At 37.8% G+C, this 15,588-nt stretch overlaps 1 protein-coding gene across 3 annotated transcripts in view; it reads left to right on the top strand.

Moving 5' to 3' along the window:
* CALCR (calcitonin receptor) overlaps positions 1 to 12,429 on the top strand; it is a 2,888,559-nt gene extending 2,876,130 nt beyond the window's left edge. For all 3 annotated transcript variants that reach the window (XM_044067646.1, XM_044067647.1, XM_044067645.1), the window contains one exon: positions 11,916 to 12,429. In XM_044067646.1, coding sequence (XP_043923581.1) covers positions 11,916 to 12,137 — 222 coding nt within the window. In that variant the 3' untranslated portion in view covers positions 12,138 to 12,429. The remainder of the gene's footprint in view (positions 1 to 11,915) is intronic.
* Positions 12,430 to 15,588: the final 3,159 nt, after the last annotated feature.

Raw genomic sequence — 15,588 nt, 5'->3', positions numbered from 1 at the left:
CAGTTCACTTCCCCTGCACAAGCTATAATAACCTTCTTTGTACACCTCTGAGGTCTGTGAGGGAAGTAAAATAAACAATTTCCACACTGTTCTCAGCCCAAACACAAGCTATAATGACCTACTGTGTACACCTCTAAGGTTTGACTGTGATGAACATTAAAATAGTAACCACACAATCCTCAGTCCTCCCCCCACTTAACTAACAACAACTTTTTGCGCCCACACACACACACACACACACACACACACACACACACACACACACATGCACATAGACACACACACATGCACATAGACAGACAGACACACACACACACACACACACACACACACACACACACACACACACACATGTCTAAGTAGGGTTGGGTTTAGAATGGGTGCGGTAGAGAGCAGAGGTCATTATCAGCTTTATCCTAACAGGGTCATATCACAGCCCTAGTCAGGTTAAATAGTGTAATCAGAAAATTAATACATTTTTTCTCCTCATTTTCTCCAACCATTAACATCTTTTGTGGGGTCTACACATAGTCAAGGATTATTAAAGGGGTGCTCTGTATACATTTAGACAGTCTGGGGGAGTGGGGGCCATCAGATTTCTGGAAGATCTATTTGTCTGAAAGTGATATTTTTTGTGCCTTAGTTTTGAAATATGATGATTTATTAGTTGCATTTTTTACTGATACCCAGAAGAATAATGTGTGTGTCCCAACAATATTAGGTATGTGCACAGATAACAATCTGTGATAACTTGCTCACTCAAACACGTAAGTCATAGCAATACTGGTTTTGTACTTACTTCAGCAAACAGAAATACATTGTGCAACACTGGTACTGCCACACCAGATCAGTTAGTGCTGTTTAGCAGTCGTCAAACAGCAGCAGGGATGGGTCACTTTTATTTACCTCATTGAAGAGTAATGCAAACCTGTGATTGTCCCTGATTTTATAGACCTTCCCTGATTTTGTCTCAAAATTTAGCTCTGTCCATCATAAAAAAAAATTGATTTGCTGGAAATCATTCAGGATTACAGACTGTCAATAAATCCAGATGTTAGAGTTTTATGCTTTTTATTGCCCCCCAAAAAATGCATGTTCATGCAAAACGTGTGATACTATTAACTTTTTAAGTGAATTAGAGTACTATTTATGTGTTCCTGACTTTGTGCCTTTATTCTGCTATTATTTTTGGCACTGCACATAACTCTTCAGCAAAAAAGTTGAGAGTTTTATTATCTAGAATTCTTCCAGAATTTATAAAACTCCCTGAAAGAGAAAACCATCCCTGAATATCTGCAGCATCAGTTCTTCTTAAGATCCAAGGTTGTACTGAGCTCAGTCTTTCTAGGCTGCTAATCTATCTAATGCTTTTTTTTGCTCATGTTCATTACCAGCTTTATCCTAACAGGGTCATATCACCGCCCTGTTCAGGTTAAAGAGCAGCATCAGGAAATTAATACATTTTTTCTCCTCCTTTTTCCCAACCAGCATCATCTTTCGAAGGCCCCCATACAGTCAAGGATGAAGAAGCCCCCCCCATAGGCACGGGTATTGCAGGTACCCAAAGTTGGATATGTTGTTAGTTTTAATGCAGTGAATGCCCACTAGCGGGGTTTAACTAAGCCAGGGGCACTACGTCAGTTGTACAATATTTAATGGAATTGTGATGCCTGTTACTTGATAAAACACAGTTACTATAACAAGCAATATATATGAATTTTAAAGGAGATATAAATAATAGTTATTACTACCCACCTCATTTATTAAACATACAAGATTGCTGTACTAGCTTTTGTTTGTTTGACAGACATATTACAAAATATCAAGACAAGATAACTTGCTGTGGTTTGGGCCTCCCCCCCCAGGAATAGGGCCCCCCTAGTGACTGCAGGGTTCACTGGTACCTAAATCCAGCTATGTATACACCTATTAACTCTATCTATGTCTATCTGTATATAGGTATAGATATAAATTTAGATAGATATAAAAATGATTTTCCTATGCTATGATCTATATTTGCAAACCAATTACTCCTAATCCCCCCAGAATAATAATGCTTATTTTTAATTGTGCTTGTATATTCTCATGAAAGAGTTTTTGTTGCGGTGCGGATCTTCTACTTCACTTCTGACCATTTCATACCTCTTTTCACCTAATAGTGTCATTTTATACTGGAGGCATCATGTCATTGTGAAATGCCATTTGGGGGGAAGGGGATTACAGTGGCTAGATTCCCACTTGCAAAAATTGAGCAAAGGGTTTCTTAGACAGTTACTGAGTATCTCTCTAAGACAAATCATTTGTGGAATAGAGGTTTGTTCTTTCTCAGAATTTTTTTTACGGAGTCAACCAGGATTCCTATCAGAAGTGAAAGATGTGACAGTGTCGCAGTGCTTTGTAAAACAAATGAAGAGTCAGACAGAATAATATTGAATTGGGAAGCTTGCTGTTGTACCTTTCAGGTATCTCTGAAGGGGTCATTTCTATATCTGTATGATTCCTCTCCTTCAGAGTATGTAAAATACTTTGCAGCATCACAATCTTGGGGTTAGTACATATTCTCTTATTTCTACCCATTCTGTGAATCACAGTAACGGTCAACAGATGTTCAACTGGCACCCAATTGGTTGCCCATCAATGCCTGCCTGATGGTTCTCCTGTTCTCTGGTTTAATCTATTACTCTATTATGTAGCTGCAGGTTTATAGGTAATGAGCCCTGCACTATTTCAGACTCATTTTATGGTGTTGACATGGATTTTCATTAGTGCATTAGGGAGAGATAAGAAATTGTCCTAATCTGGCTGTTCACAATCTCCATTTTTTCAGTGATTCAAAGTCGCAGATGAGATAATATTGAGGAGATGTTGCTTTATGATTTATACTGTGGTTTGGATGACTGAAATGAACACTGGAATTACCAACTACTTTGAGTATGTCCTTGGGGCAGGAGCAAACTACAGACTTCACATTTACTGTTTACCCAGATTTCTAGAACCTTCCTACTTAGACTCCATGATATCATGATCATCATACTGGTCAGCTACCCCTGATGTACAGTTATGCTTGACTTTAAAGTTTTGTTTCATAATGAATCAGTTGCTCCTTACATGGTAGTCTTTCAGTCTTTGGAAAGCATCAGGTTTATTTTGAGCATTTAATCTGCCACATGTATTAACGCACATTCATTGGGTTTAATTTGTTATAACAGTCATTATAAGAAAGTTTCAACCAAAGTAGTTTGCCTTTCCATACAATCCAGAACTTGTGTGATAAACTGCATTAGTTCTGAAGGGAAAGTGTCATATACCAGCCATATAAGATAGCCTGATTGACATGTATCCATGCCACATCTAATGTAGTCAAGTTCGCTGTTAAACAGAAGGCATGTTTGCAACAATCTTCACACTCCTGCACAGAGCCATTCCATAAAATGATACTAAATGAATGTAGTATTCTTGGAAAAAATCAGCTAAAAATAAGTGCTTATGTCTTGCACGATGGTCAGTTATCTAAATAATAATAAAATAATACTAAATAATAGCACTTAGCCAAAAGTTACATTTGCTGAAGGAGGTTCCAGTAGAGAAACATAAAAGAAAAAAATAATCAAGTTGTTGTTAAGTCAAGGCCAATGTATGCTACATGAATTGTCTTTTAGAGTTATAAATGATTTTTTGTTATAATAATGACAGTATCAAAGCTCACTACTATAACAGAGTTAAGCACATGCCTTTCCAATGTATGCTGCACCTGTACAATGTGGGAGCTTCTTTCCCATGCACTTGCTTTGTACGTATACCAACATCTAGTCAGTTAAGTGCCATAATGGGATGAAGCTCTCACTGAAACCTGCATAATCTGGGTTCAGTTAACAGCCCAAGTGATGGAAGAACTACCTGTAGGAGAAAGAGGGGTGAAGAGGCTTTACCGTCTCATGTTTTTGGAGGTGGAGACTGTGTGAACTTGCAGTGCAAGCATCCAGATCCTAGGGCTGTGTAAAAGAGATTGTTTTGGATTGGTTTGGTAGAGTGAAATCAGAGGAATGTGCCAGGTGTTAGTGTACATCTAGCTAAATCACATCACCTCAGGGACTTGTAGAACAAATACACAAAACCTTAATGCAACAGCCAGTTGGCCCTCATCTCCTTTCTGCCTCCATTATAGTTATATAAAATGTGCCTCTTTTTCATGAAAGGCAGCATTCTGGTTCAGAGAGGTTGCACTAGACAGGGTGTGCAGAAATCAAGGCAAGGAACTGACCAGTACAGATGGTCAGCTGACACAAGAACCAAAGATAACAATGTTCCATCTGTGTGGTATGTTAATAATAATTAGGTCAAGGGCACAGTTGTTGCCATATAGTTGTTTTGGATGGCTGGTGTATGACTGGATTAGATTGTTAAGGACTATGACCACTTCAGTGGTGCTTTGACTTGTCCAAGGAAATTCATATTAATATGGCCCACGGTTATCATAGCACTTCTCGGACAGAAGTGGATAATACCTTTGATAATATAATGGAATTATTTCAGGGATGAAACTGGGATTATGTAAGCCACTGCCCCAGATAATTATGTATGGCTACCAAAGAGAAGCTGGCCTCCTGATCAGTTTGGATAGTAGTGGTTATCTAAAGTCATGCTATTGATCAGTTTAACTTATTGACAGAGCTTATCAGAAGTGTGCCTTTACCAGTTTTAGAATTTGATTAGTTATTCCATAACATGTCAAAGTTCTTATTAAGGAACATAGATGCGAACCTGAAGAAAAATACTTTGATCATACATATAAAAATGTGTTTGACTTCAATTTTTTTAAATATCTTTTTTTACCTCCCTCCATCCCACCCCTACTGCCCACCAGTCATCAGCCTCCAATTGATTAGTCCATTCATTCATTCTCCTATGAGCCAACAGCTCACTACAGCAGACCGTCATTCAGGTTGTCGATGTTTTTCCATGTTTGGTCATACTTTCTTTTCCAGTGGCTGCCATGCATATTTACAGATGCACGGTGTTATGGTGCCTTTTTAATGAGCATATGCATCCCTGTACCTGACTCATGAATACTGCTATGCGGATGTCTTTTGGGAAAGGCAAGCGCATGTTTCTGACTCATGTACTGCATGATAGATGTCAGCATTATACCAGGCTGGCCCACACCCCTCTCATCAGGATGGAGGAGCCGGTATTGGCCATTCACTACTGCATTCCATTGTCAGCTTCTAGAATGCATGGTCACTGCCCCATCCAGGGTTGCCTCTTCATCCTTCTGTGCCTTTTCTGTTTTGATTTCTAATGTAGCATTAGAGTTTTTATAAAAAAATAAATAAGGTATCTGGTTACAAAATGTAACATAATCACTTTGAGCCTTGCTTTTCTTCTTTCTTCTTTTTTTTAATGTAACTATATCTTTTGCTGACTATTGTTAGAGCTACCAGTGGTTATCAAGTTTGATGCACAGATTAAAATCAAAACAGAAAACCCAAGGAGTTAGTGAGTTTGCATGAATGCACAATATAAAGTGCACTGATAAACAAAAGTAAATGTGGTATAAAGACAGTTGTGCCTACCAAAGTAAGCCAAGAACTAACTCAAAAAACAAACCTTCCTGGTGGAATCCAAGCATAAAATTGTGCAACAAAAGAAAAAAAAGCTATGCCCAGCATGATAAAATGTTGTCATCAATCTAAACAAACAAACAATTAAAAGGCAAATTAAATCTGCTAAAGCCAAATCTGAGGTAAAGATAGTCACCCAGGCAAAAGACAACCACAAGGCTTTCCTTAACTATGTCCAAAACCTTGAAGACATCACACAGTTGTATGCAGAACTGATTGTAAATGGAGATGCCTACACAAAGCCAGAAGATATAGAAAATCTGCTGTGCAACAAATTCAGCTCCAATCTTACCTCCTCCCTTCCCTAACCATTCACAGGTTCATAGATTGGTACTAGGCTATCGGCCCTAGGGCCTGTACAAGCCTAGCCATAACAATTCCCTGGCTATTTCTTGCCACAGTATTTACTTCCCTGTACCCCTATCTAGCAGGGTGACTGACGTGATCCCCGGGGTGAATTTCCTATCTCCCATCCAGTCATCAAGGTTCATTTTGAAGAGGACCAAAGAAGTGCTCTGCTTGACATGTATGGGCAGTCTATTCCAGAGTATGGGGAGTCTCTGGGTTAGGAACCTATCCCTCCAGCAAGTTTTTTTCTTTGTGATGACAAGGCTTAGATCCCTGGAGCATATGTCTCTGAGGAAATGCCATCAAACAAACAAAATTCCCCACAACTATCACTAGGGAGTAAATCCTAGATGTGGTCTGTAAGGCCAAAAACACTGCATTGATGTCCCTGATAACATCCCAAGATGCCTCCTAAATAGCTGGCAATATGTCCTATTGGGACCACCAGAGTCATTGTTTAACCATAGCCTCCAGACAGGCTTTGTGCCATGTGAATGGAGAATTTCAACAGTCATCCTTCTGCACAAGGACGGACCATCAATGGATCCTGGGAACTACATACCAATAAGTTTGACTAGTCTCATATGCAAAGCCATGGAAAGAATTATCATGAGAATGATTAATAAGGACATAGAAAAACTTCAAATACTGGATCCAACGCACTTTGGTTACATCTAGGCAGATCATGCTTACTCAACCTGGTAGACTTCTTTGAGAAGGTCATCAAGGCAACGGATGAGGGGAAAATGATTCACACTGCCTACATTGACCTGGTTAAGGCATTTGATACAATAACCTACTCAGGCATTATGCACAAACTCATGAAAATAAGCAAGAACCCATATCTTACATGTTGGATAGTCAGCTGACTCTCAGATAAGACCCAGCAATTAGGATAGGGTAGACTACCTCCACAAAGAAGACAGTCACTAGTGGAGTCCCTCAGGGCTCTGGTGCTGGGTCTTCTCCTTTTTGGCATCTACTTCTCAGAAGTCAATGCCAATGTAAAAGGCTTGTGGCTGACCAAATTTGCAGATGATTGCAAACTAAGAGCAGGCATAGAAGTCCCCCAACACACTAATCATACAGGAAGGACTAACACAGACAAGCGAATGGTGCCAAAGCCATAGCTTAAAACACAGTGCCAGGAAATATATAATAGTATCCTTTGGGAAATCAACCGCCCTAGGAAATTACCTGAGTGATAGCATACTCCTAAGAGTAGAACCAGTAGTCAGGGATTTGGGTATGCATATAAATAGCAATGTGACTTTCAACCAGCATGTGTCTAAGTTAATAAGGATATCGTTCCTGGTGCTCAACTTATAAGCAAAGATATGACATCTAGGTCCAAAATGCCAAAGATAAGTACCTGACCAAACAAATTCAACAACTAGAACGTCCACAGAAGTTCTTCACAAAAAGAATACAGGGTGTAAACAGCATATCTTATGCAGGTCATCTCAAATTCCTGTCTCTATGCTCTGTTTCCTACAGAATGTTGGGAAACAATCTATGCCTGACATACAAGGCCTCCTTGGATCCCACTCGATGGACCTTTTTCACATCCAAAAAATGAACAGCATCAGAATTACTCAATCTAGGGATTTAAAATTTGCTTTCAAGATAAATAAGATATGCTGAAGGGACAAGTATGTGTCTCCGAGAATTATCCTTTTCTGGAACAGGCTTCCCATCTATGCTTTGCATCTGTGCTTGGCTAAGTTTATAAAAGCCCAAGTAGTTGCTAGTCTAGTATACACCTAGAAATTAAAATGGCAGACAGTTTGGTAAAAACTGGTGTCAGTTATTGCCATCAGACAATGCGTAACTATACACAAGTCATTGCTAAGAAAGTAAGATCCTGCCAATGACTACAAATGCTAAAATATATAAGTATACCTTGTGCATGTTGTGTTTATTGATTTATTGATACTACTTTACCAGGAAAGTATGACTGGGTACAGCTACCCTTTTTTAGAAAAGGCATGAAGAAAAAAGCTCCAAGGTATCATATTTAATACATTCCATATTTAAAATTATTATAATGCAGTTTCAGTGAATACAAAGCATAGTCATCAGTGTAATAAAAATTGTATTGATATTCACAGTACATTAACAAGCCTTGCACCGAGACTTTACATGTAGAAGAGTGGTATATAAGAAAGGTAGGCGTCATTTAGGAAATCCAGTAGAGTAAGGTATTAGAGGAGATAAGCAAGTCGTAAGTCCGAGAGCTGAGAAGTAGTGATGGAATAGGAATTTGGTTGTGCTAATTAGAAGTAGATATAATAGTTTAAAAGTACAATAAAGTGAGGTATTGGAAGGAGATAAGCAGGCTAAGTGATTTAGTGCTTTAAAGGGAGGTATAAGAAAGGTGATGAAAGATGCCACAGAGTGATGTCCAGAAGAGGACTACAGTAATAGCATTCTTCTTTGCCTTTTATCACAACATAGCACTAAATAAGCCTTTTTTGAAATATCTAAGCTTTACTTCTTTGATGGGGAAAGGAATTCAAGAAGAGGTGTAACATTTTATATTGAACATTGCAGGAATGGACAAGTAATGAACTTCATTCTAAAATAATTGTGATAAGCTGTGTTTGGCATTGCCTGATATTCTCTTTTGCAACATATAAGACAGAACAAACACAATGACCATCTGACTCTGTTGTGAGTAATAAGTGCTCTGATCAGACTGTACTTTGTGCCTGGAACTTTCACATGAGAAGGGAAATCCTAGTGAAGCTGTGATGTTTTATATTATAGTTTATAGTGATATAAAAGTAAACAAAAAACAGAAAAATATTGATTTAAGCATTGCTCGATAATGCTTAAACTGTCCATCTATTTTTCTTTTCTAACTGTAACTGATTCAGTTTGACAGAAATACCTGCTAGTTTTACCCTTAGGAAGACTATAAGAAGTTAATTTCACACCTGGAAATTTTAGAATTAGGCCAGAAGTACTAAGCCAGAGGAAAGTTTTGTTTTGGAAGTATGCTAATGCAGTGCTGAGACTTTATATTAGCAAATAGTTATTTTAAAATGATTGTAAAGTGACACTCCGACCCCATGTGCAAAAAATGGGAAAAAAAGGGTTGCTGATGGATGGATATTGTAGTGTTAGCATTAGCAGTGGTAATATTACTGTTAAATTGTTATTAATCTGGCCATGCGATTGATAAACATATTGTGTGCGTATGTACAAGCATTGTTTACAGAACTGTGTTTAGTATATCACTGTTCATGGACATGGACCACAGTACTAAATGCTGCCATAATAAAGACTGTTTGTGAATGACACACAGGATCACGTGGTACACAACATGTGCTATGAGCTGCAGTAATAGACCTTCCAGTCGCTGTACATCACGCATTGAAGAACAGGACTACTCAGTAGGAAACAGATCATTAATAATGTTTGTGTTAGGCTAATGCCTTATTAACTATTTGTTTTTTGCAGTGCTGTGGTCTGATGTCATAGATGACTACATTTCATAAAGAATTATTAGTTACTAGGCACAGTGGTGGAGCTTGCACTATTAAAATATTATGGCAATGAGGGACTCTAGTGCTACTGTAGCTGTCACTAGTAAGAGGTTGGCAGCATCATTCAGTGGGGGCAGGGAAAGGTGAGGTTGTGGTAGCAGAGATGCCTACACCATGGGGAAGTATGTTACCAGTATTTTTTTCTACCATGCAAATGAAGTTTTTCTTTTATTTATATATTTTTGCTTTTTTTCTTACTGTCTGCGGATGAGAAACGTATCAGCAGGGGAGGGAGATTGCTATACAATGCCATCTTGCTGCATGTGGCAGGACTCCCATAGTTTATTCTACTGGGTCCTGCCTGTAGGCAGTTGATATTGTGTTTGTGAGTCATGTGCAGTTAAGTATAGGGTCACTGGCATGTGTACCCTGCACATGGAAGACTACAGCTACATAATGGGGTAATACTATATACAATTTATAATCATATTATGTATATTTGACTATGAATCACATAGAACATTGGTAGAACATTCTGCAGAATGCCACTCCTTCACCATGGCTTGTAACATTTATAAGTAGTGCTCAGAGGACCAGATGAAATGTAGAAGCATTAACTCAGAAAAACTTCCAATATAATTTTCTTCTGATCACTCAGTTAATCGACAAGCCTGGCCCCTACAAAGACCCACTGCGATCTGTTTAAGTCAAAACTGTATAGCCCATTCATTCTCTTCAGTATTACAGTCTAATATTTGCTGTGGGGCCATTATCTAATGAAGCGTTGTGAGTTTTCTGCATTAATAAATATACTCTCTATACATACCCAATTATACTTTCTGGAGTCAGGCATGCAATTCGAATTGCATGCAACTTTAAATTGATTCTTTGAGTGATATAAAACTTCAGATTCTCTGTCTCTCAAAGCAAATGCCTCATTTGACTCTTTGGTCTTAGAGAAGAGCTTGAACGGAGTGCATGTTCTTGGGCATTAAACCCTCCCCTCCCACCTTAAGGGAACCCCTTCATTGTAGTCCTGTACCAGCTAGCTCCTACAGTGCCAAGAATGCCAATCAGGCTTGGGTCATCAGGGTTATAGTCAGGGTTCTATCCCTTTATATTCCAGAGCTGACTATAACTTATTTTTACTATAATGTCTGCAGACATCAAAAGCATAATTTGCTTGGGATCAATGTGTTTTACCTTTCTTACTACAGTTTGAGTGTGTCTCATATGTTGCCCTTATGTCATACAGTGTTCTTATAAAGGTTGACTCGACCATAAGAAAGGCAATGTTTTGAAAGTTAAAAATTTAGGAGTAGACCTATATATATATATATATATATATATAAATATATATATATATATATATATATATATATATATATATGTGTGTGTGTGTGTGCGCGTGTGTGTGTGCATGTGTGTGTGTGTGTGTGTGTGTGTGTGTGTGTGTGTGTGTGTGTGTGTGTGTGTGTGTGTGTGTGTGTGTGTATGTGTGTGTGTGGTAATGGGCATGGCTGATGCAATCTCCAACATGATAGGTACAGAGGGGCTTGCATCCATCTTGCAAAGATCCTCAATTTCTACGACACTGTGATGATTTGAAAGCACAGTAGCTGAAATGTCTCTCAGTAATCTGGCTTTCAAGAAGTGTGACAAGTACTGTTATATCTTAATGAGTTGGCTGTCAAAATTACGTATCTTATCTTAATACTAATGCTACTATAGGAAGCTTTTTAATATTGAATTTAGAGTGAACAAAAGTCTAAATGGCATAGTGTGACACGTTTCTATTACTGTAGAGTGATGTGATTTAGCCATATACATCTGGTTTGCAGCAAGCATTGCAAATGGCAGTAGTGCACCCCTACTATTTCTCATCAAATCATTTATTCTGCTTTACACAAATTTGCTAGCAACTATAAGATAAATCAAAAAGTTTTATTTTAACCTGTTGAGTACTGCATGTTTTTTATCTACTGACATCTTTGAGATGCATGCCAGTAACTGCTTGTCATCTATCATTACTCAGTGAAGGATCTGTGCTAGCATTTAACTTTGGTTTCTTTAAAATAATAGCATAAATCAGATGAAACAGGGTCCGGACTTTATAAATTAGCTGTCACATTCAAGGCAGTCTTTTCTTATGTTTGCTGGGGCTCTTTCCCAATGGGTCTCCACTGAAAATGGGTTGCTTACTTACAATGCAAATCAAATAGCTAATAACCTTTTCTTTTTTACAATTATTTTGTATTGTGATTGTTATTTAATATTTGTATATTGTCACTTTATCTTTACTTATGTTTGCTGGGGCTTTTCCCCTCGAGTCTCCACTGAAAATGGGTTTGTTTGCAAACTCAATTGGACTAACCCGGTTAATAAATGTGAAATAAATAAAAATAAATAAATTTTCGAAGTAAGGATTCATTTAAGAATACTTTTTATTTTGCAGGTCCAAGCTGCCCTGAAAAGACAGTGGGTGCAGTATAAGGCACAATGGGGCCATCGGCGTCGAGATCATTGCTCTATGCGTTCAGCCTCTTACACAGCAACATCCATTTCAGAAGTTCCTGTTTATTTATACCATCATGACTCTAACAGTGATCAGTTAAATGGCAAACATGGGGAGGACTCTGAAATCACTATGTTAAAAGCAAGAGAAACATATGCTTAAGCATAGGAGGAACAACGGGAGGAAGAAACACAGATCATTTGACACTCCATCATCAAAGTATTTATACAGTGATGCCATAGTTAAATGCTTTAAAGACTGAAACAAGCCTTACCTAAACAATTATTTGACAATGACAGCCTTGACAAAGATGGAAAGCATATTCCTTAGAATAATGAATGCTCATCACAAATGAACTTAAAAATAAAAACAGACCTGGCAGTTCACGTGAATGGCATCTCAATGGCATCAGATTCTTGGCATAGATAAGACAAATAAAATGATATGGAACATGTCTATTTTCTGAGCCAAACTTATTGAAAAGCCAACAATTAATTGTTAAATATAAATGTGACTTTCTATTTTCCTGTGCTTAGACATAATTATTGCAACATCATTGCATACGGTAGTTAGCTTTATTACCATCTAAGGTTTCTGGTAGGATCAGTTATTCTTTTACTCTTAAATTTGCTTTATTGCTATGGATTGATTTAATAGTATATGCTCCGACATGCCTCAATATGTAGGTTACAGTATTTATTTTTAATAATATCACATGCAAAATAGTTATGTGATGATGTGTAAATATATGTAAAAGGGTAGAAGGTGTAGAGGGCAGCATAGGAGTATAGCAGTCCAAGTTGATAAGATACAGAATTGTACTGTTGGTTTTCAGTGACTTTAAAGCACAAATTCAATATCTAGACTATACATGTGAAATATATAAATATATAAATATATATATAAAAAGATTTTTAAACTAAAATATTTTTTTAACTTGAACTGTGTATATACATTTCTGTGTACCATGTCATTACTTTGAAAGGGAATAGCTTTCGCTAATTTTAAGCTGTGATCTCTTATTTAATTCATAATGGCACCCATTAAGATTGTATACTTAACCAAGTCTTATTTATGAATTACTTTCAGGGGGTTGTTTTGTTGTGTTTTCCTTCTGTGTTAAATGCAACAAAATACACTTTCAGTTTTTTTTTATCTCTCCAGAATGTAACAAGAAAGAATTACACATACTAGCCACAGAGAGACTTAATGAATTGAAATATTGTTACTTATGTGATGTTTGGAATGGCAAAACCTGGATATGGAGATAAGACCATAATATCACCATTGCAACTTTGCTAATATGTATAACAAATGGATGTTTTTAAGCATTTTATACATTCTGAGGGTATCTGTAACTGTTCTTCAAACTTGCAATTAATTTAAATTATAAATCACAAGAGGCATGCTGTTACTCCACTCTAACAAAACACCTGGAAGAGTGTCTCTTCAATACGGTATGTAAAAAGCAGTTTGAAGATATTCAGCCCTGCTGAGTGATGTACAGTATCTTTATATTACATACTGAACTGATGTTATTAATATCAGCATCTACTGCTGCTCATTTCACTGTGATTAATATTAGTTATGACAACTGTCAAAAAAAAAATATATATATATATATATATATATATATATATATATATATATATATATATATAATGGATGTTCCATACAGGCAGCACTGTCTTTAATTTCAATAATGGACTATATATTTTAATCATATGTTTATATTAAATGTCACCCAATGAGAAAATGTCTGGAATGTAGACAGTTTTCAGTACACAAATATATTTCCTGTCAATCTGCATATGAAATCTAGCTATGTTTGTCTGTGTCTGTCTAGTTGTTTGTCGACATGTTTCCCTGTAAATATTTATCCATACGTGTCTACATGTCTATGGGATTCTGATACTGTTGCCAGAGGAATTTAAATGTTTCTATGGACTTCTAGGTTCATAGGTTCATAGATTAGTACTAGGCTAACTACCCCTGCGAGCCATTTTAAGCCCAGCCAATTATCACCTGTGAGATTCAAACATTGTGCCTTGTGTTTGTAAGGCAAACACCTTAACCATTAGGCCACCCTCCCAACCCAAGAACAAATATTCTGAGCCACTGAATGCAGGTATATGTTTGTTCTGTAACAGTTTATAAGTTACTGGAAAAACATCACACCTAATAATGTTTAGAGCATGTCACTGCAGCATAATTCAATAGCTGATATGAAAGATAATCCTCAGGATTCATGAAGCTCGGTGCAAGGACGGTGTTAGCCTTGCACTGACCGTGCAGCATAGAGATGGTGCAGCAGCACCATATGCATATTAATGAAGATGCACTGCCGCAACATCCACATGCATAGGAAACATGCGCAAGTGCAGGGGGGAGTGTCTAAGCATTCCACGGAGGCGTAAACATATTGGCTACAGACGTGCAACCTAAAATGCTGACTAGTGCAGCCTGCCTCTAATAGTAATCCCTCCTGTCAATGTCCATGGATACTGAAATGTATGCAAAGCGTGCAAGAGAGTTCCGCGAACACCAAAAGAAAAAGTAAACACAAAAGCACATAGCTGAATTTTGAGCTCCTGTCCCTCAAACAATGACATTTAAAACCCCATGCCCATATTTCATTGTAGTGTTGATTGTTATACCAAGTGGAAGCGAAACACAGCATGTTTGCATGCCGCTGCCCTTTGCTAAGCCTAGCCCAATGGTTAGGGTTACCACCTGTCCCACTTTGTGAGGGACAGTCCCTCTTTGTGCAGTTGTGTCCTGACCAAAAATATTGCAAATGGCAAATGTCCTGCGATTGTAGGACATAATTATGTCCCATATTTTATGTAATAGTTGCATAAAATAGTTATTTCTGTATCTAAAATACCTAAATGTTACAAGAAACAGATTAAGCAACTAAACTGCTACAAGAATAAGCTTTTATTTAGGCAAAAAAGTAAAGTTCTATCCTTTGTACTGACCGTGGGTTTGTGTCGGCCTGTAAAATCTGATGTGTGTCCCGAAAATGTCCCACTTTGGCCATTTGAAAAGGTGGCAACCCTACCAGTGGTCAGAGCATCCGCTCAATATCTGCCCATTTGCGGTCCGAGTTATCCTTGTCTGGACGGCCCAATGATGAATGGTTATTACCCAAGTCTACCCACCATGTCATGAAAGATAAGTATCTGCGTGTACCTATGTGTGTAAGTACAGCATGTGGAAGATCAAATATGCTAGTTGTCCTCACAACCATATGCTAGTTGTCCTCACAACCATATTGGTACCAGAGATATGTAGAGTACTCAATGTGTACTGCTGTCTGTGCCATGGGCCATCAACCAGAGAAGGGATGGATGGTGTGTTTGTGGAATTTGGGTGGGTGATGGGTAATGTAATAATTCGCCAAGGGGTCACTGGGTCGGATGTACAATAGGTGAACTGGAGGTGTATGAGGGAGCAGTGGGTGAATCAGAAAGGAAACCAAAGAACATACATTCATATCTCCAATACACCCTGACTGGCCATACTGCAGAACACAAACCCACAAACATAATAACATTAAAATGTGCGATACACATGTACAGAAGTGTTACCGGCTCACACCCACATAATA

Source organism: Protopterus annectens, chromosome 3.part1 (assembly GCF_019279795.1).
Source record: "Protopterus annectens isolate FY-2018-M chromosome 3.part1, PAN1.0, whole genome shotgun sequence".
Taxonomy (NCBI): domain Eukaryota; kingdom Metazoa; phylum Chordata; order Ceratodontiformes; family Protopteridae; genus Protopterus; species Protopterus annectens.
Note: the sequence above shows the minus strand (reverse complement) of the source record. Positions and strands in the feature narration are given on the sequence as shown.